This window comes from Danio aesculapii, chromosome 4, assembly GCF_903798145.1.
Source record: "Danio aesculapii chromosome 4, fDanAes4.1, whole genome shotgun sequence".
In the NCBI taxonomy this organism is placed as follows: domain Eukaryota; kingdom Metazoa; phylum Chordata; class Actinopteri; order Cypriniformes; family Danionidae; genus Danio; species Danio aesculapii.
The window spans coordinates 24,092,001-24,114,534 of NC_079438.1; the positions used below are offsets into that span (position 1 = coordinate 24,092,001).

The 22,534-nt window shown below is 38.1% G+C and overlaps 1 protein-coding gene across 2 annotated transcripts in view; it reads right to left on the bottom strand.

The window, feature by feature from the left end:
- Positions 1 to 11,394: 11,394 nt before the first annotated feature.
- Positions 11,395 to 22,534, bottom strand: part of LOC130222312 (gastrula zinc finger protein XlCGF57.1-like) — a 96,783-nt gene continuing 85,643 nt past the window's right edge. The window contains exons 1-2 of one of the 2 annotated variants that reach the window (XM_056454891.1): positions 16,286 to 16,453; positions 11,395 to 13,283 (exon numbers count right to left, since the gene is read on the bottom strand). In XM_056454891.1, the coding sequence (XP_056310866.1) occupies positions 11,563 to 13,283; positions 16,286 to 16,370 (1,806 nt within the window). In that variant the 5' untranslated portion in view covers positions 16,371 to 16,453 and the 3' untranslated portion in view covers positions 11,395 to 11,562. Of the gene's footprint in view, positions 13,284 to 16,285; positions 16,454 to 22,534 lie in introns of those variants that run through there. The other variant, XM_056454890.1, reaches the window with a different exon arrangement.

The following is a 22,534-nucleotide window of genomic DNA, read 5'->3' on the forward strand; positions in this document are numbered from 1 at the left end:
TCATCATATACTTCTTTTAAAACAGGTACTATCGTTTCTCTAAAATTCTTATAAAACTCACTGGTTAACCCATCTATGCCTGGACTTCTCTCCGTAGTTAACTGTCTTATTGCTTCATCAATTTCTACTTCTGTTATCCCTGCATCACAAAAAACTTTATCTTCATCTGAAACTTTTAGTTTTATTTGATTTAAGAGAAACAGTTGATCGTCCCTTGTAGTTCCTTGACTCTTAAACATATCTTCATAGAAATTTTTTACAGTTATTAAAATTTCCTCAGTTCCTTGTTTTAATTCTCCATTTTTATTCAACACCTCTTTCATTAAGTCTGCTTTCTGTCTATTCTTTTCTAGGTTAAAGAAGAATTTTGTACTTCGATCTCCTTCAACAGTGTACTTTGCTTTGCTTCTAATTATAGCCCCTCTGCATTTTTCATTTTCCATCTCTTTTAGTTGTTCTTGTAAATCTATTATTTTCCCAATATCTTCATTTTGATCTATTTGCAGTCTTTTTATTTCCTCTTCTAATTCCTTTCTTATTTTCATTTCTTTATTATTTTTAACTCTTTTTACCATTTGACAATATTTTATTGAACATTTTTTCATGTCTAACTTCATATTGTCCCACCATATTCTTTTATCTTCTCTATACATTCTGTCCAATTTACTGTTTGCAATTATTTGTGTAATTTTTTCTTTGTATGTCTCATGTTTTAAAATTGTTGCGTTCAAAATCCATACACCTAATCCCCTTTCAACTTTTGCACAATCTAATTTCACACAAAAAAACGAATGATCACTAAAACTGACTTTTTTATAAAATAAACTTTTGATAAAATCCTTCATTTCTACATTACATAACATATAATCAATCCTACTTAACTTCAGCTCATGTAAAACCAGTTGCATTCTTGAAAAATCCCTCTTTGTCTTGTTTTTCTCTCTCCACACATCTATTAAATTGCATTCTGTCATCATTTTCAGTAGCTCCTCTCTCCCCTTGTCTTTTCTATATACCATCTTACTCCCCAGATCTAATTCTGTAAAAACAGTATTAAAATCTCCAATTACAATAACATTCTGCCATTTTTTTACATTTATACTAACGTTTTTAAAGAAGTTCACTTTTTCATTTTCTTCATTGGGTGCATGAATATTATAAATGATGAAATGATCTTCTCCTTTTTCTAATTTCATCGCCATGCTTTTCCCAACTCCATCCTCAAATATGACTTTTTCTTTTTCATATGTACCTCTTTTTATTAAAATCGCTACTCCACAACCCAGTTTATCCTCTCCATTGTTAAAATATATTTGACCATCCCATTTGCTTTGAACCATTTTAATACTTTCATTTTTCCAATTTGTTTCTTGCAGAACAATCACATCAGCTTCTTTACATAACACCAACATTTTTTCAAATTTCTCCACATTCAATAAACCTCTTGCATTCCACGATAAAATGTTAAAAAACACAATAAAAGATATTAAAATATTAAAACCAACCATTATTTTTAGTCTCCTCCTCTACCTCTGCATACCCACTTTTTTCACTCAACCAACAGCCCCTTCCATAAAAAGAAACACACATTAAAATCATGTTAAAATAAATAAAATGGTTAAAAAACATTATTTCTCATCATCTTCTTCCAGCCCTCTTAACACTTCATACCTATTAACGTTTTTAACTCGCACCTTTGTCATCAACTTTTTTCTTGCACTGTCCACATTTGGTTTTACCTTTATTGTTCTTCTTCTTATTAGTCCTCTTTCCACTTTGTTCTTCTCTACATAATCTGTCCTTTGTTCTTCCTCACTTTCCATTCCTTCAGCTTGATCAGTCTTACTTTGTTCATCGTTTTCCTCCATAAAAAGTTTTTAAAACTGTCAGTTATTTCCATTTGTGTCCACTGTTCTTGTTCGTATGTCTGTTTTTCTTCTTTTTCATCCCTTATAATGTTTGTTTCCTCCTCCATTACCTTTGTTGTTGATTCTTCTCCTTTCTTGTTTCTTTCATGCATCTGTCCATCTACTTGTTCTGCTCCCCCTTCTTCCTCTCCTTCCATCCAACATTCACACTTGTTTAAAAATTGTTTACATTCTGGGCATTTAACAGTATTACAATTCCTTGCAAAGTGTCCCTTTTCTTCGCATTTATAGCACTTAAAATCTGGGCAATCCATTAGTAAGTGTTCAGAACTCATGCACAGCCTACAGGTCTTCACTTGATGGCTGTGCATTACCCTGAAGTACTGCGGCCCTTCTGCTGTTTCCAGCTTTGTGCTATATGGCAATAATGCCACCTCCTTAGGAAATCTCACTTTTAGGAACCTTGTTCCGTCCTCGATGTCAGTGCCAGTGTAAACCCTTCTTTTTATTTTTGATTTGGGATAAACTCCCCATCCTTCTAATTTTTCTAAAATTTCTCTATCATCAAGATAGACGGGCAGGTGCATGAAAGAAACAACATAATCCCTGTTTTGCAGCTTTTTGATTTCACAGTTCACTCCCTTAATCAACAGTCCATCAAGCAACTCCTCACATGTTTCCTCGTTCTCCATAGTTAGCTCAAACTCTTTTCCTTGCCTTGGTCTCAAAGCCAGAATTTTTCCATGACCACACTTGTCTGTCACTGCTTTAATGATGTCCACAGCTCTTACCTCATTGACTTCTTCTGTGTTCACTATTACTGTTGCTTCTTTTAAATATTTTCTTCCACCAAGTTGGTTTTTCCTTTGTCCAGCTCGTTGTTTATCGTCCAGTCCATTGTCGTTACCCATTCTTGTTCCTCCGTCCAGTCCAGTTTCATTTGCCACAACAGTCTCTGCATCCAGTCCAGTTTCATTTGCCAAAAATCCGTCCATTTTTTGCTCAGCAAAAGTGCAAAAAAAAACAAAAACAAACAAACCACCCTCCAGTCAGCGGGATGCTGCTGTCAGGTGGTTTAAAAAAACAAAACCACAAAATCAAACTCAAATCAAATCTAGATGGGACCTGTTTTTTTTTTGCCAGCACCGCACAAAAAAGCTAAAATAGCATTCTATTCCCTTGAAGGCCAGAGAATAACAGTTACTATGGGTTTCTAGGACCCTCAAGTCCAGCTGCTTCACCCTCAAGTCCACCTGCTTCCATTTGACCAAAACGCTATCTTTCTCCCAGGTGGTCACATCGATTCTGGTGATGATTCCTATGGGCTAATCGACAGCACTCTGCTATATATTTAGTGCTTTGATTTCCCACTGCGGACGCGCCATCGAATAAAAGAAAACTGTGACTTGATAGGGCTTCTGAAGGATTGCAATGATTAGTACTATATAGAACCGGCAAAGCTGACGTAAGGAAATTCGCTCTAAACCCTCCAGGTGCAACCAGCTTTGCAATAAAAGCCAGTGTGAAAGGCATGAAAACACAAGTAGAGAATGCGGGCATCGATCCAGCTACCTCTCTCATGCATGCTAAGCGACCGTTCTACCATTTAAGCTAATTCCCCTTTTCACAATCAAAATTGAACATTTTAGACGTGGTCAAAAAAGAAAAAATAAGATCACATCTGTTCTGTGGTGGCTTCTTTGCCCTGCCTGCCATTTAGTCGTCAAATTGCCTAGAATGGCGTCCTTTTCTTTTGAAGGCCCTACCTAGTAATGCTCCAGTAAATGTGTGAGGAGCCCTGCATGCCAAATGACGAGTTACTCAGAAATCAATGCACATTGGCCTTGCCTTGGATGGACCTTCTGCTACTTTCCTGCAAGGCCAGTTTTTTAATTCATCATCTTCATGTCGGGCAGCAGCTCTACACCATCTTGAGGTTCCATAATGTAATGGATAGCACTCTGCATCCAGCGATCTAAATTCAAATCTAGATGGGACCTGTTAAAGGCCAGAGAATAACAGTGACTATGGGTTTTCTAGGACCCTCAAGTCCACCTGCTTCCATTTGACCAAAACGCTATCTTTCTCCCAGGTGGTCACATTTTTTTTTTTACAGATTAAACTTCAGACAAAACATTTAAAAGGTCCATTTTACATCATAGCTTCACAACAATGTGTTTTTTTTTTTGTTTTTTTACATAAAATGTTGCAAGTAGTATTCCTTAAAAGGTAAAATCACATTTTTAAAAAGACATTTTTATTTCTGTGTCATTTAAAATCTTTGTGACTTCTTGAGTAAAAACATCATAAAAAGCCTCCTGCATTTCCTCTAACTTAAAATAATAAAATAGACATTCAAAATATTTCTCCACCTTCCTCTTAAACACGTTCCACACATTTAATAAAACTTTTTCCTTTTTTGCTACAACTCTTCTCTCCCATATTGCACTTTTCAAGAGTTCCCACTTAGATATGCTTGGCGTATAAAGCTGGTTTGGCATGCTTTCCCGGGAGAGAACCCTGAGCTCGGAGATCTTTGAGCCCAGGGCTCCCGCCCGGTCGATAAGCATATCAGGAGATCCGAGATCAGGTAGGTCTCGAGAGCTCCCCAAATAGCTATCAACTCCGGACAGCAGCCGTGTATTTCGAAGAATTTCCCCCAAAAGCTAGAAAGTTTGTGCTATATCCGGCTGCTGGATATATAGGTTATGGAAGGGAAAGAGATTAGGGGGGGGGGGGTTGGCTGAACTTCAATTGGCTATTTGGCTGAGGGAGAAAACTGAGTGTTGCTCAGTCTAGAAGGAAGAAAAGAAGCAGGGAAGGTGATTAAGTTGTGCTATCGCCCTTGTCTAGATGTGGGTTGATGGTTAGCGAGGGTCATTTGGGCTTCTTTAAGGTGCCTTTGGCTAAGGCGTATGTACGTCTTGAAGGCGTTGGATGACCATCTTCCTAGAGTCTGGATCTGTTGTTGCGAGAGCCCTTTTTGTGCTGCTGTGGTGGCTGCACCTATTCTAAAGGAGTGACTGGAGTATGAATCTGAAGGAAAGCCTGATAGTTTTAGGACTGTTTTGAGGTGTCTTTGAAACCAGAATCGTGTTACTGGGCGGTTTGTATCATCTACAAATAAGGGGGACGAGGGACTTGGCTTTTGGGTTTTTTTCTAAAATGTAGAAATGCTGTGAGTGTTTGGAATGGAAGTGTGGGTGAGGGGAGGTCAAATATGTAGATGAAATGTCCCTTACGTGCCTGGTCTGTTTTACTTTGTTTTATGAGGAAGGAAAGGGTTCCCTCATCTAACAAAGTAAGATCTGAGATGGTAGGGTGAATGCTTGGATTAAATTTAGAGACTATGGTGATTTCTGAGCATCTAAGAAATCCAAAGAAAGAAAGATTAAACATGGCGTCAAGGGTACGGTCAGTATTTGGAGAAATGTAACCTTTGCGGAGGGTGGAAATGCATTTGGAGAGGACACTTTGTGTGATGGGTAGCCTGGAATCTGGGGGGGGAGGGATGGGCTTTCTGTATGCCTTTAATAAGAAGGCAGGTTTGGGAGTTGGAAATGGAGTCTGCTGGGGAGCCGTAAATCAATTTGTGAAAGAAATTAATTCCGCTTAAATAACTCTTAATGGTGCTGGCTTGTATGTTTCTTGAGGAGTGTAGGTGTGTGATAAAGGATGTAATGGTAAGAAGGGAAAAATTGGGAAACTGAGTGTTGTACTGGGTGTGGAAATGTTTAAATGCATTCCATGCTGAGAGGTACGACTGAAGGGTTCTAGGGGCTATGGCTTCTAAAATAAGGGAGATGGATGCTTGGTGTAAATGGTGCATGGGGTGATTTAAGGCAATATCATCTCTGAATATGGAGGGATGGGTGTAGGGTGAGGATCCGCTTCTGGAGCCAACTGCCGAAATCTCTGGAAGGAAAAACGAGTCAGCAATGATCAGCAATTTTATTCTTAAAGCCTGGTACATGTTTTGCAGTTATAATGAACTGTTTTTTGGCTGATGTCCAAACTAAACGGCGAATGAAAGGCATTAAAATAGGGGAATGAGAACGTCCTTTATTAACACATTGTACAGCTGCTTCATTATCACTATGAACTAGAATGCTGGAAGCAGACCATTCGTCACCCCACATAATAGTCGCGGCCACTAGGGGGTACAATTCAAAAAGGGCTGATGATTGGTAGGGCAGGGGAATGTCTAGCATTTGCGGGGGCCATGGAGAAGCAAACCAACGGCCTTAATAATATCCCCCGAAGCCTACTGAGGGGGCAGCGTCGGTGAATAGATGGATGTCAACTGGAGCAGAAACCATGTCTCTATAGAAAAACGAACAGCCGTTCCAGCACTTAAGGAAGGAAATCCACAGGCTGAGTTCGTTACGGCAAGCGTTGGACAAGTGGATAGTTTCTTCTAAACCATTAATTGAGGCTGCGGTTTGGAGAAGGTGAGAGACGAAGGGGCGTCCCTGAGGAATTATGCGCATGGCGAAGTTCAAATATCCCAGGATGGACAGGAGTTCGCGTTTTGTGCAATTTTGTTTCTCAAGAAACAAGGATGACAGGGAAATGATTCTGTCAATTTTTTCCTTTGGAAGTGATGCTATGAAGTTTTTAGAATCCAGCTTAATTCCTAGGAATTCTAAAGTAGTGCTAGGGCCGGACGTTTTCTCTTCTGCTAGAGGGATACCAAGATTAGCGAAGACATTTTGAGTAATCGCTAATTGTCTGGCAGGTGGTGTGCTAGGGGGGGAGATGATAAGAAAATCATCTAATAAATGAATGAGATGCGACACGCCGTGGTTATTAGCGAGGATCCAACATATGGCCTCTGAAAGCATGTCGAATATTTTGGGGCTGCTTCTGCATCCGAAAGTTAAACGGACTGCAAAGTAGAATTTGGATCTCCAATTGATACCGAACAAATGCCAGAAATCAGGATGTAAAGGCATGATTTTAAATGCTGAGGAAATGTCGACCTTTGCAAGCCATGCATTACGGCCGACTGTTTTGATTAAGGAGATTGCTTGATCTATATCGTGGTAGTGGAGTGAGAATTCGTCAGATTCAATTAAGCTGTTGATGCTTAAAAAGGGGGAATTATGAGGCGTTTTTTATCAGAAAATTTTCTGGTGGCTACGCCAATAGGGCTGATACATTATGAGCTGAATGGGGGGGCAGAGAAAGGACCGATCATAAATTTATTGTCGATCTCTTTTTTAATTAGCTGATCTACGACCCTGGGTTCAGCGATAGCTGATTGTAGGTTAGGGCAAGCAAGGTTGTAAGAGGGTAGGGTCAAAACGCCTGGATGGAATCCGTAGGATAAACCTGAAATGATAAATTCAGAGAAGTTAGAGTCAGGGTGAAAACATAATTCGGATGCAAGTTGAGATACATTGACAGGAGTCGATAAGTAATTTCTTGATTTTTAATTTGTTTTTAGGATTGGGCAAACGACGCGGGCATGCGCTCCACCGCAATAGTTACATGTGTGTGGATATTTGCAGGGGTGACTGAAGCATCTTGCAATATTGAAATTGAAGCATGGGTTAGAAGATGTAGAACTGTGAGAAGAGGAAAAGAGAGAAGGAGGAAGCAGAGCAGGGATCGCTGAAGTAGAAGGACGGGGAACATAGCTTGTGGATCGTGAGTTAGAGAATTCTTTATCTGAGGGAGGAATAATAAAGGCACAGGAAGTGGTAGGGTGAAGACTGGAACGGCAGACCGAGCAGGAGAGATTGCGGCAACCTAGAAAGACCCTGTTGTGGAGATCGGTATCCAAAGCCCCCCAGTAAGGACACTGATTCCATTGAGTTACTCGGATAGCGCATTTGGCGGAAAATAATTTGTGGTATGTATAGAAATGCGTTCCCCCATAGGAGAGCGCGAGCTCCGAGATGATAGCCATGTAATCGTTTAGCTCGCGTCTCCTATGGGGAAAAACTGAGCATATGTCGGTGAATCTAAAAAAGGCTACTTGAAATTCTGCTAAGGAGAGGGTACGTGCTTGAGTGGTGGTTGATGATTTAAGTGTGAGTGTGAATTCTCCGCAATTCACCTGACGTTCTGCCGTAGGGGGTGCAATAGGTGAAAGAAGTGTAGTGAGATCGATGTCAACACCTGATAATATGAGATTTTTTGCAGCGTTTGAGACGGGGGGTGGTTCCAGGACTGTAGCATTGTGCGGCACAGGGAGGGGAGTGGCTGTGATAAGAGTGCACGGGGGGCGTGCTGAAGAAGTTTGTGAAGGGATGGTGGTGTGTTGGGCTGGATCGGTGCTGGAGGTGTGAGTGAGTGCTTGGTGAAGGGAAGAAGGGGGATTATAGGGGGGAATACTAGAGAGAGTAAAGGGGGTAGTGAGAGGATAAGCATTGGGGTTGGAGCTAGTGGTGGAATGAATGAACTGTGTAAATGTATTAGGGGGATGGTTGGGTATGGGGAGCTGAATATGAGTGTGGCTGATGGAAGTGGTGTGTAATGGGGGCTCTGGAGTGAGGAGCTGGAGGCCAAATGAGAGGGGTTGTAAAAGGTTGATTAGTATGCCTTGTAGATGGAATATTGTCTGGGGGAATTTCTGTAAGTTGCAATGATGTAGCTGGGGTGGTCTGGTTTTCTTGAATGCGTGGTATAGATGTCTTCCTGCTGGTTGTTGTACTTTTTTGTGTAGCTTTTTTAGATTGTCCTGGTTGAGAAAGTTCAGTTTGAGATGTAACACGTTGAGGATAGGGGCGTGGCGTGAGCAGGAGGATCTTGCAGAGTCCATGGTGGGCGGGGACTGAGGAGCGATGGCGGAGTAGAGTTTCAGGAGATCTGCTTTGTTGCAGCGTGGAGGAATGGGAATTCCTGCGTCCGAGAGGTTTTTCCGGAGTTCGGGGATGGTTATTTTGTTGGAGACGTGGGATGATGATCTGGCGGAGGCGTAGGAGGAAGCTGGTAAAGGTAGGTGGCGGCTTGATGTTGTTGGAGATGGTGAATTCTGGCGGCGTTGAGTTGTAGCGCTGCGGATAGGCCTGCGGCCTCTCACTGGGACCTCGGCTTCGAGTCCCTTTGTTTGCGGGGCTGCGTGACGTTGAGCCGCGGTGGGCGTGTCGGGGAGAGCAGAGCTCTCACTGGTGGTCAAAGCGTTGTTGTTGTTGTTGTTGCTGCTTTTGTCCATTTTTTCGGTGTAGTCATTATAGTTGGTTTGTTGGCTGGCTGGTTGTTTTGTTGATTTTCTGGCAGACTGGCTTGCGGAGCTTAGAGTTGTTTTTCTTAGCTTGAGGGCTGGCTGGCTGGCTGGCTGGCTAGCTTGCAGACCTTAGAAATGAGTTCCTAGCTTGAGGTCTTCCAAACGAAGATAAAACATAAGGAAGAAAATGATCCATTTATAGTAAACTAGGATCGCTCTGATTGGATTATTACTGATTACAGATGAGTGGCCAGACGTGCTCAATCATATCACGTGCTCCTCTCGAAATTTAGTTTTATGAAACTTCACTTGATGAAATAGGGTTAGGGCTTCCTGAGCATTTATTTCATTATTACGCCTTCAGTCTGAGACATCTCGCGCACTGGTCCATCCCTCCTGAGAGAGCTCCATCTTGGTTTATAGTTGAACAAGCCATCCTACTTCCCCTTCCACCACTACAATGTCTAACCATCCATCTATTTATTCACTTCATTTTGTAAATGTGTTATCTTTGAGGCTGATCTCAGAAATATAATAATTTTTACTGACATAATTTTAGGTGCAGGCTAGGACTGTCTCTGCCATTTGCAGATAACGTTGTCCAGGGAAAGAAACATCACCTAAAAGTCAGAAACCGGAAAAAGGTGGCCATCTCCAGTTTAAAGGAGAGTCCTTACCCCAAATGGAGTTCAAGTATCTGCCTTTTTTTTCTCAAGAGGAATGGAATGTGAGATTAAAAGATGGATCTGTGCAGCGGCAGCAGTAATGCAGTTGATGTGATTGTCTGTTGTGGTGAAGGAGCTGAGGTGAAAGGCAATGTTCTCAATTTACCGCTCAATCTAGGTTCCTACTCACACCTATGGTCATGACTGAAAGGACAAGATCTCGGATACAACCGGACACATTTTGCAAAGTGATATAACCCGCTTGTTTGAGTCGCAACATAAAAGAGACATGAGCCAACAAAATAGCTTGAATGCTAATTATTTATTACAAAATGTAACTCATAGAACAATCAATTAAAGCAACCAACAAATGTCTAGGGATAATAATGAAGATAAAAATTAGGATATGATCACAACACTTTAACTACATGATAAAAGTAATGCAAAACTATACCATAAGGTTAAAGAGTCAATGAGATGGCAGGTCTTGACATGAGGACTCCTGAGTAGCCACAGCGTCCTGGGGTAGCTAACACAACAACTTTTATATACCTATTGAGGAGTAATGCAGGCATCCAATCAGGATTTACCACATACTCTAATCTGGAGTCTTGGGATCATCACAGTGTATTAATTTTGTAAAACTTAACACCTGTCGCTCTGCCTAAATCAGAAAATATTCATCAAGTTTATATTCTACTCAAAAAAGTAATTGTAGTAAACTAGAAAGAATCTTGAACCTAAAAATAAAGAAACGTTACTAATAAAAGATGCAACACAGGACAATTAAATGGGCTTCCTTAACTTGAGGCCCTGGTATACTGCAAACTAACCATCCTGGATCTCCACCTTCTTTGATGTGCGGTGTCTTCACAGTGATTTGTTTCTCATTCAAGGATTCAGACAAAGAACATCATCTAAAACAACACTAGCTACATGAATACACTAGAGAGTGGAGTACAAATGTATCCGCACCTGTACAATAAATTTCAAAGAGATTTTAAGCCGCAGACGTGCTGTTTGCCAGATGTTTATGAAACTGTTATTCTCTCAGCTGTCATCGTGTTTACGGTAAACGCGAGGAACGCAACACATTTACAAACCCACCTACTGCAGTGTAGGAGTGTTGGAAAACAGTATACCGTCACTCAGCCTTTTCAAAAATTATTCAGACATAAAACATCCTTTGCACATGAGAATGTTTTGCTGTATTTGTGTCATGTATGCAACTTTTTGTCCATGTGTTTCTTAAGCTGCGCCGAATGAGCAAAACTCTGTAGACACTGATCAGATCTGTACAGTTTCTCTCCAGTGGGAATCCTCTTCTGTGTTTTCAGATGTGTTCACTAATTAAACCTCTTGTAGCAGTGTGAACACTTGTACGGTCTCTCCAGTGTGAATTGTCTGGTGCAGTTTCAATTTTGGAGCTGTAATAAAAGTCTTTTCACACTCAAGCAAATATACTCTTTCACACCAGTGTGGATCTTCATGTGTTTAAGGTCTTAGGAGTTGCTGAAACTCATCCCACACCGAATCTGCGGTCACACTAGAGTTTGAGCATGCAAAATTCTGTTGTACAGCTCTGCGAAAAGGGGCAGGATTAAACAAGATGATTAGACATTTTTAAAAAAAGTGAGCGATTGGACCATATTTTACATTTTGGTCCAGCGAGGTCATGTTTTGATCTTCGATTGGTCTCAAGTGATGCGATTTCGCAGGTCAGAGTTCACCAAGCTTGAACTTTGCAAGGTAGTGAACTGCGAAACTTGATGCAAGAACTTGCGTTTCCGGTCTGAAGCATTCACGTGCGTATGTATGGAAGTCTATGGGGAGAAAAGTCCTGTGTGACCAAGGTTTAGGAGCAGGTGAATGATTTCTCTCCAGTGTGGCTCATCATGTGAAGATCAAGGGATGATGATTTGCTAAAACTTCTCCCACACTGAGTGCATGTGAATGGTTTCTCTCCAGTGTGGATCCTCATGTGTTGATTAAGGTTTGATGAGTACTTAAAACTCTTCCCACATTGAGTGCATGTGAATGGTTTCTCTCCAGTGTGGCTCATCATGTGTAGATTAAGGGATGACGAGCGGATGAAACTCTTCCCACACTGAGTGCATGTGAATGGTTTCTCTCCAGTGTGGACCCTCATGTGTAGATTAAGGGATGATGATATGCTGAAACTCTTCCCACACTGATTGCATGTGAATGGTTTCTCTCCAGTGTGGATCCTCATGTGGTGATTAAGGGATGATGAGCAGTTAAAACTTTTACCACACTGGATGCATGTGAATGGTTTCTCTCCAGTGTGGATCCTCATGTGTTGATTAAGGTGTGATGATTGGCTGAAACTCTTCCCACACTGAGTGCATGTGAATGGTTTCTCTCCAGTGTGGCTCATCATGTGTAGATTAAGGTATGATGATTGGCTGAAACTCTTCCCACACAGAGTGCATGTGTATGGTTTCTCTCCAGTGTGGATCCTCATGTGTTGATTAAAGTTTGCTGATTGGCTGAAACTCTTCCCACACAGAGTGCATGTGAATGGTTTCTCCCCAGTGTGGATCCTCATGTGTTGATTAAAGTTTGCTGATTGGCTGAAATTCTTCCCACACAGAGTGCAGGTGAATGGTTTCTCTCCAGTGTGGATCCTCATGTGTTGATTAAGGTGTGATGATTGGCTGAAACTCTTCCCACACTGAGTGCATGTAAAGGGTTTCTCTCCAGTGTGGCTCATTATGTGTAGATTAAGGTATGATGATTGGCTGAAACTCTTCCCACACAGAGTGCATGTGAATGGTTTCTCTCCAGTGTGGATCCTCATGTGTTGATTAAAGTTTGCTGATTGGCTGAAATTCTTCCCACACAGAGTGCAGGTGAATGGTTTCTCTCCAGTGTGGATCCTCATGTGTTGATTAAGGTGTGATGATATGCTGAAACTCTTACCACAATGAGTGCATGTGAATGGTTTCTCTCCAGTGTGGATCCTCATGTGTTGATTAAGGTGTGATGATTGGCTGAAACTCTTCCCACACTGAGTGCATGTGAAGGGTTTCTCTCCAGTGTGGACCATCATGTGTAGATCAAGGGATGATGAGCGGATGAAACTCTTCCCACAATGGGTGCATGTGAATGGTTTCTCTCCAGTGTGAATCATCTTGTGTAAATTAAGGGATGATGATGTGCTGAAACTCTTCCCACACTGAGTGCATGTGAATGGTTTCTCTCCAGTGTGGATCCTCATGTGACTATTAAGGGATGATGATTGGCTGAAACTCTTCCCACACTGAGTGCATGTGAAAGATTTCTCTCCAGTGTGGATTTTTTTGTGTTTGCTAAGGGCTGATATTTGGCTGAAAGTCTTCCCACACTGGTTGCATGTGAATGGTTTCTCTCCAGTGTGGATCCTCATGTGAATTTTAAGACTGCATTGTCTTCCAAAACTCTTTCCACACTGAGTGCAGGTGAAACAATTCTTGTCTCTCCTTTTCAAAATACCATCAGTCTGTAATTGACTTTTTTCGTCAATTTTGTCATGATGTTTCTCCTCTTTACTCCCCTCATTCTCTTCAATTAAGTCTGAAATAAAGAAATAAAACATTAGTTTACATTAAGTCTTAAAAACTTTCTTCAAAAGCTAAAAATTGAAAAGACACTGGAAACATTGGCTACACACTGAAATTTTGAGGCACATTAAATGTAAAATAACAATAGTTCCAGAACCCGCAATAGTTGATTAATACACCAGATCAGGCTGACAATATCCGTGATAAGGTGGATTGACTGAAAGGAGACTGCTTCGATGCTGCTTTCAGTGATGTTATAACGTTCTAAAGGTAGGGCTGGGTATCGAGTTCAATACTTTTTAAGCACCGACCGAATCGTCTTGATACTATCGAGTATTGAAAAAATTATTTTCGTTCGGTACCAAATTTCGATACCCAAGGGTATAATCTTTTCAACGTCAGTGAGCTAGAAAACCTGCATCCTTAACGTGCCCGGATCAAACGCTGGTGATTGGCTGTGGCAAGGCTGTCTTGAAAATCAAGTTATGGCGGTTACGCCCACTCACACAGAGTCAAATGTCAAATTGTCAAACAGACATACAAAATCAGTTAACTTTTAGCACTTCTTGCTTGTGTACCGTTAAAGTTACGTTTAAGGCTCCATTTACACTGCCAGTTAAATGAGACCCAATTCCGATTTTTTGCTCATGTGACACAGATCCGATCTGTTCTATGACTGTGTAAACAGAAAAAAACGCATGCATTCGGATATTCAGCGATCAGTTTCAGGTCTCCTTCATATGTGGAAATAAATCAGATATAAAACGGATATGTGACAATACGACCGTCATGTACACAGGCAGATCGGATTTATTGAGGTGTTCTGTTCTGATCATCATTAAACTTGTGACAATGTGGTGCTTCTCCGCGGTTTAATGATGTAGAAGGAAGAGCGTGTGTGGAGATTCCGACGCAGTAAACAACAACAACAACAACAACAGAGGAAACATGGAGGAAAGTGGTCAGTCGCCACAATTTGCTCCCACCAGACCTGAGATCTCTCTCGTACCCACACATTCCTCTGAATGGCGGAGGACATCATACAGCATATTAACCATAATCAAAAGCTGCGATGACGGCCCTTTCCCACCTCCTCCGCCTCAAAATCATTTTAAAGTTGGGCGAACTTCGTGTTGTAACTTTAGCTTTTTATCGCTATTAATAAACTCACTGCGGGCTACACATAGAACAACTTTATTCTCTCCAACAACACCAGTGCGCACACAGGCAAAGGCTACATCTTCAACTACACACACACATCAGGGCCATGCCATTACGTAAACTGAGTGGAGGTAAATCTAGACTCAACCATTCACTACTTATACTACGCTTCGCATATTTCGCAGAGCTATAAACAAGACGGTTTCTTCCATCGTGGCTAGTGTGGCACAGATGCTAGAACCCGCGTTTATGCATGCATCGTAAACTGTACAGCAAGTGTAAATACATGAATTGGATATGGGTCACAATTAAAAGAACGTGTAAACGGACAGACAAAAAAATCTGATATAGGCAACAAATCAGAATTCTGTATCAAGACCTGACAGTGTAAACGGGGCCTAAGTTTGTGCGGGGTAAATTTATTAATCTTTTTTTGGATCTAACGTATGCTGTGCAACGTTATGTACTGTTTCGATGGCTTTAAATACCTAGCTAAGTTGATACTAAAATACTTTAAAGTTAACAGTAAATGATGAAGTTTACCTCACATTAAACTTATCTTATTTAAATGTCCTTACCCTTGGCTGCATTAACAGTTTAATGCATTAGTTTAATTTATATATATATAGACAATAATGTAGTAAAATAATTTATAGCATTTTAAAAGTAATGTATGTATCTTTTTAAATTTTCTCTTTCATTTTAATAAAAGCTAACTAACTTTTATTTTACAACTATTATTTGTATTGCAGACTATATTTATCTCAGTGTTTGCTTGCTTAAGTGATGTTTGCCAAGTTTTGCAAGTAAACTCCACAAAAACATGTTGCTCTCCATGAACTATATGGGTGATTCTATAGTTGCAGGTACATTTAGTGACCAAAGCCATCCTTTTTTCAGCTTTAAAAAATTGTTACATTGTTACATTTTTGATTATTTATTTTAATTATTTATTTACTTTGAATATTTATTTATTTATTCAAAGATTAAATTACCAAAAATTATTGATGTCCGAATTAGTGAGTTATTTTCCCATCATGTATCATTGCGCAATCAAAAAAAAAAAAAAATTAAGCAATATTTTAACTTTCAAATAATTAAACCATAATGATAAATAGAGTTTGACCCTTTTGAATTAAAAGTTTAAGGTTTTATTAAGATGGATTGTTGGTGATTGTATGAGTTTTGGCCAGATTGGGTAGCAAAACATGAACAAAGGAAAATGAAGACTTGTTTAAAAAAGATTTAAGACCTACAACACAATATTTCAGTAAATTTAAGCCTTTTTAAAGCCTAAAATTTTGATTTTGGAATTTAAGACATTTTAAGACCCCACAGAAACCCTGTTTAAACACAATAGACCTGGTAATTAGTTATTATAATAATGATGTAATTCTAGATACTATCTGTGAGAACTAGTAACAACTACTAGAAACAAGTTTAATCCTATAGAGAGGTTGATGACAAAAAGGGAATTGTGATCAACATGACATATGCAAATGGAAAGTACTAAGCCAACACTGTAATAGCAGATATCTTCTGTGAGAATACTGTAGGTCAAATATCTTCAGCTCAGTTAAACTTTTTTTAATTTATTGTTTTTATTTATTTTATATAGCGCCAGTATTTAAGGACACTTTACAAAACAGTAGGAGAACAAGAAGCATTAATAATAAGAAGGTAGAGAAGATGAGAGAATAATAATACATAAAACGAAAGACAAAAGACATGAGAACAAGTAGAAGGAAAGAAACTGATTCCTGTCTTTCAATGAGTGCTTATGTGCATTTAGGAGAACTAGGCAGCTGAATGAGGATCAAATGACTGAGTTGGTCTTTTAGAATGAAAACCAACCTGTTTGTTCCTGCAGATCTTCCTGTTTGACTGTGAATGTTTCTTCAATCTTCACATCTTCACTCTCCTCTTTAATAAACGCCATCTTTATAACAGTGTGGAGATCAGTCGCTTCAGCAGTTCAGCAGGAGTTTTTCTCTGCGTTTGTTTATTTTAAACAGGACACTTTATCCTGTTGAAAAAATAAATAAAACAATGAACAGAAACAAAATAACTTCTCTTCAACACTTTCTATTGAGAGTAATTAACAAAAAGAAATCAGGTAAGTCTGAGCAAGAAACAATAGCCACAAATGAGCTGAAAAAAACTAGAACTCAATTTCTTATATATAATGATGTATACTTAGAGTGGAAATGACATTATGCTCTAAATTAAACCTTCATTAAAACACTTATTACACACATTTCTGTTACTTTATTCAAACTTTATTCAGGTTTGTTCTTGATTGTTTTGTTTGTTTTATTTATTTTATTATCTGCTTACAGCAATGTTGTAGCACTTATTTGCACAAGACAAGAATTTCCTTTCGGGGACAAATAAAGTTTATCCTATCTTATTCAAACAATAGACCTCACTGTGAGTAAAATAGTACTTTGTTTGATTAAGGGTTAAAATAATATTGTCAGCAGCAGGTACATTTAGCCTTAAATGAACAACCTGAAACTTTAATCAGTCGGTTTACATCTGTGTAAAAGATTTAAAACAAACCTATCTCCATTTCAATCACAGTGTTGGAGCGGCGCAGCCTTATGACGTCACACCACCACGCCAAAATAAAAGTCTTTTTTTGTTTAGCCTTTTCCCCCACTTACTCTTAGTCATGACTTATTAATACATTTCTCCCTCGTTTTCTACTTTCTACTTTATCTGCTTTCTGTTTTGTATTTGTAAGACCATCACTTTTTATTTTAATTGAAAAAAAACATTTACCCCCACTAGATCTTTGCCTTCTGGTAGGTTGGTAAGAGGTTGCATTTTCTTTAAACGATTGCATTTCTTTATTCATAGTTTTAAAATCATTCACTTGCATTTACTGATGTTACCACCTCTTTGTATATTTGAATGGGGAAACATCAAATTCTCGAAAATTGCCTGCCAGGATCCAACCTATATATGTAATAGGTTGAAACTTATTTTGGCTACAGTCCATTTGCCAGGATAAAAACAATACTTATAATCAAATAAACAAACAAACAAAAAACTAAATAGTTGTAAAGAGGCTTTTTAAAATGACTGAAGAACTTAATACAACATTGAACAATGCATCCACACATGTTTAGATTTGATACATTATAATGTTAGCATTCAGATATTATTTGAGGGTAAATTCAGAATGTGCAACTTACCTTTTCAGTCTTCAATGAAGTGGGATGAGAAATGGCCTCAGTGGGTTTTTCTTTGTATGTTGTTGTTGGTAATAATCCCAATGTAGGAATTTACAATCGTAGTTTGTCCTCCAAAGTTGTTCTCTTATAGCTAAATAAGCCAATGAAGATTCTGTTAGGAACCCAGAATATATAAACACAACCCTGCTAAGCTACTGGATCTGGAATGTGATTGGATAAGACTCAATTGGCCCCCATTAATGCTGGTATAAAGATGCAAATGAGCAGTGGAGAGCAGTGAAGACTCAAGACACATAATGTGGGGGATGAGAAGTTCAGCAGCTTTACAAACCAGTTTTACAGAGAATTAATGATCATCATTTGATTTGTTGCTGTTGTTTTATAGGACTATTGATGGAAGCTTATTTTTTATTTTAGCTGCTGCATTTTGTAGTTAATGTTGATACACTTATGTTGAGGTACTTTGATTTGAAATTTCACATTCATAATTTCACTTATATAATAGTTATGTAAGTCTTATCCTATGATACAGTGATATATTATCATTCGTTGAAAGAAACCATTTGTAAACTTCACAGTGAGGTTTTATTTGTTAAGTTCAGTCAATACATTGACATGAGCTAACTATTAGCAATGTTTTAGTTATTTATTTATCACTGAACTTGTTCTTTATGTGAGTTTAGAGTCCTTTATTTCTCTTAAAGCACATGCAGCTTATTACTGGTTTCTGTAAGACTGTCAACACACTCTTAACAGGTCAATTATTTCTTTCTAAAAGTGTCTATAGATGTTAACGATCAAAATGTAACTTGTTTCTGTGCCAATTATTGTTTTCTTTCCTTCAGTTTTTAGTTGAACAGAACACGTGTGGGCAGCTCAGCTCTCTCGAAAGCCTTTTATTCACCTGGTATGTAACAAAGATGTTTTTCCCTCTAATTATTACTTGAGTTTGTGCATACAAATATGCATAGACATTCACAAAAGCATATATAAGATACCCTGTGACAAAACCTTTTCCTTTTAACCCAGTAAAGCCATCACATACTGTAATTTTTTTTTTTGGCCTTAGTAGATAATTGTTTGTACATTAATCACAAATGGATGAGAAACACTGTAACTTCAAACTCATTTGTGTTAATTCCAGGTGCTGTGAAATGTTATGTAAAATCTGCAGAGGCAATCAGGTGTGAGTAAAGTGCCATATATCTGATCCAGTTTTCCAGCATCTGTTTTGCTTAAAATTGAAGTCTTTTACACTAAAAGCATTATGAAATTGGTATTTTGTTGCGAATAATTGATTATTATTATCTGAAATATAACTAATTCTATTATATAGCTTTATCTCTTAACCAGGAGAAGGAGGGAAAATGCACTCACTCTGCATAGTGACATTTTGAAATCCAATTGAAACTAGCCTAATAGACAAAGGAATCAATGCAGTCGATTCAATGTGGGATAAGTTGGGATAAAACAATATGATTAGACGTTGCTAAAAGTGAGCGATTGCTCCATATAGCTCATGTTTTGATCTTCTATTGGTCTCATGCACTCACATGGTGCAATTTCAAGCTTTCGTCTTACCTTTCTGGAGTCCACTATTAAATCTGTCATGCAGCTATATATTTATAATTAGAAAATAATTACATCACAAGTAAAATTATTGTATGGGCAGTTTATACAGGGTAATTCAATGACAAGAGTTCACTTTCATATCTACACAATGCATAACTTTTAATGTGATTAACCTGCTCCACCTACACCAATTACAGCATTTCTCAGACTTCTTTTTCACCATGGTGTAATTATAGAAATGGACATCACATAAAACAACAACTGCACTTACTCCTGTAACTTGTTTTCAACAATGAAATTTAAATACTTGTGTTACATATTCATTTAAATAAATGACCATCATCATATGCAGTTATCTCTATTAATAGCTGTCTAATAGGCCAGACCATTAACTGAATAGGACCGTTTTACATATAAGAAACCTGTTAACAGGTATAGCTGTTCATGCCAATACCAACTTGATAGCCTAAAGCATATTACATGAACAGGGCTTATTGATACATTTCTCCCTCATTTTTCACTTGACACTTGCTTGCTCTCTCTCTCTCTCTCTCTCTCTCTCTCTCTCTCTCTCTCTCTCTCTCTCTCTCTCCCTCTCTCTTACACACACACACGCACACATACAGGTATATAGTGTTTACAGGGACAGCATGTAACTACTGTGGTTTAGGGGGACACACCTTTCCTTACAACCTACAAATTAAATTTATATATCAAACAATCTGTTAAGCCTCATTAAGATACGTCTCACTTTAAAAAAAATCACTTGTGACCATGGAGTTGTGGAAAAATTACACCTGTAACAAAATTACAGGGTCATATGTATCATGGTTTGTTGGGACACACAGGTTTAAAGGGTCTGCTTGTGTAAATCATTCATACACAACAAGCAAAGTGGTTTAAAGGGTCAAACATGGTTTACCAGGACCAGTAACATAACAAAAACACTGACTTGGGTTAGATGCATACTTCAAGAAAATGATGAATGAATGACAAGCTTTTTTTTATTGTATTTGCTGTTTACATGTACACACAGTGTGCTAATTCATAGTATTTAAAGTATTTATTTGCAGTAAAAATAACAACATTACAAGAATAATAAGAAATAATAAAAACAAGCTACATCAAACATTTGAAGTACAGGAGTAAAAACAGATACATTAAATACTTAAATAGATAATATTTAAAATGAGTTTAAACTATTTTTAAAATGTTTAAAAATTAGTTAGAAAAGCAGAAATTGTTCACAAATTCAAATTCTATGTAAAGTTGTAAAAATGACATCTTGTAGACTTTTCCTTTAAATGCTTGATGCATTAAATACTTAAATAGATAATATTTAAAATGAGTTTAAAACTATTTAAAAAATGTTTAAAAAGTAGAAATCTGAAGTTTAGAAAAGTAGAAATAGTTCACAGCATTCACATTCTGACTAAGTACAATAGTCCAAATGACATCTTTTAGACTTTTCCTTTAGACATTAAAAACATTGCTTGTTAGATTTTCCTTTGTTTCTCACAAAGTCTCTTATATTCTGAAAAGTTTGTGAGTCAAGAACTGGATGTTCAGTTGTTCAGGCATGACACTCCGGCAATGTAGCCAGCTTTCCCTTTTTAATGTGCTCCCGGAAGTATTTGAAGACAGATTTGACTTCTGAAGGAGCCCATGGTCTTTTAACATATGCACGCTTGTTTTTTTGTCTGTCGAGCTCTAATATAAACACACACACACAAAAAAAAATAGGTTAATAAAAATTATCAGCATAGTAATTTTTTTATTGGTTTAGCACAATTTTACAAGCAACTGGTACATTTTCAAAACGCTTAGTACTTTTATCACAACAGATCATCAAAAGTGCACCTTTTAAAACATTTCCAAATATTTTTAATTGTGCAAGTACAGTACACAATCACAAAATATCCTTTACACTACACAAATTAAGTGTTTTGTCAATGGAAATGTTTTAACACTGACTTAATAGTAACTTCCTGAAACCACAGTACAAACTATGTTTTAAGCAAGCAAAATACAAGATTTACAGATAGCACATTTATTCATCTCCACTCCGAAGAGGCTTAAGGTAAGTTTAGTTACATCTTTTGGTAATTTATCGTTAATTGTTAATTTATGAAATTTGACGAGTATGTTTCATCAAACACATAGACTGCTGAATCATGTCAGATCCCTCTGCTCAACTGTCATCTGTTCATGCAGAGGTTGATATTAATTCCTGGCTGTGTTTTCTTTGACTGTAGCTTCAAAATACAAAATGCGATAAATCTTTTTCACTCTCTTTTGTCAAATTTAATTATAATTTAGCCTTTATCAATAACAGATTTGGTGAGAAAAGTAGGTAAACGTTACTCTGTTTGGATTTATATTTGTCCGTGTTCAGTGTACGTCATCATGCTCTCTGTGTATGTGTGTGTGTGTCTGTAGGAGCGGCATTCAGAGCGGAGCTCGTTAATATTCACGACACAAACCATATACGGTCAATCATGGACCTTCTGATCTAGGGGTATTTTAAGGAGTAATAAATTAGCTTATAAAACTGTTTCTGGAGATTTTTTTAACTTACCAAAGCCATAAACAAGGCCCTCAGACTATGCAGAGTCACTGATTCGATCCAAGACCAACAACGAGATGATCCCAAGGTTTCCATATCCTGGACCAGGCCGTATCCTGAGCAGCTACTGTGGTGGTCATGGAAGAGTGGAGAACACAAGACTGATTCCTGTGACGCTCCAGAGACAGACGAGTCTTCGCTGAGGCCAGCTTCCAGCCTCCGCCACTGAGACTGCAGCTCTGCACAAGACGTTTGGCCAGCGGAGAAATTAAAATGATCCTAAGCGCTATACAAATAAAGGTGAATTGAATTGAATTAAACCTACTATGCAGATATCACAGAACAATTTAACTTATTAGACCAATGCAGTATATGGAACTTTTAAATAACCAAAAATAAACATGAGTAAACATTCTGAATATTTATATATTATTATTTAAAAATAAAAAGCATTTAAAATTTTTTTCGAGCCCTGATACAGAACACAATTATCTAGTGTTCTGAAAAAGTAATTATGTGGAATAAAAATATGTGCAACTATAATAAAATCATGACATCAGGTTTTGAAAGATAAAAGTAGTGGTATTACAATGGATCAGTTTAAAGTTTTGTACTAAGAGATTTGAAAATGTTCACCTTTTGAAAATAGTGCCAAACAACCATACCTGTATTTTTTGTGGATGAACTGGCTCCCTCGCTGACTCCTGGCTTTTTACCTATACAATGTGTAAAACAATTGTTAAAGATGTTTTTATTTGTATTTTT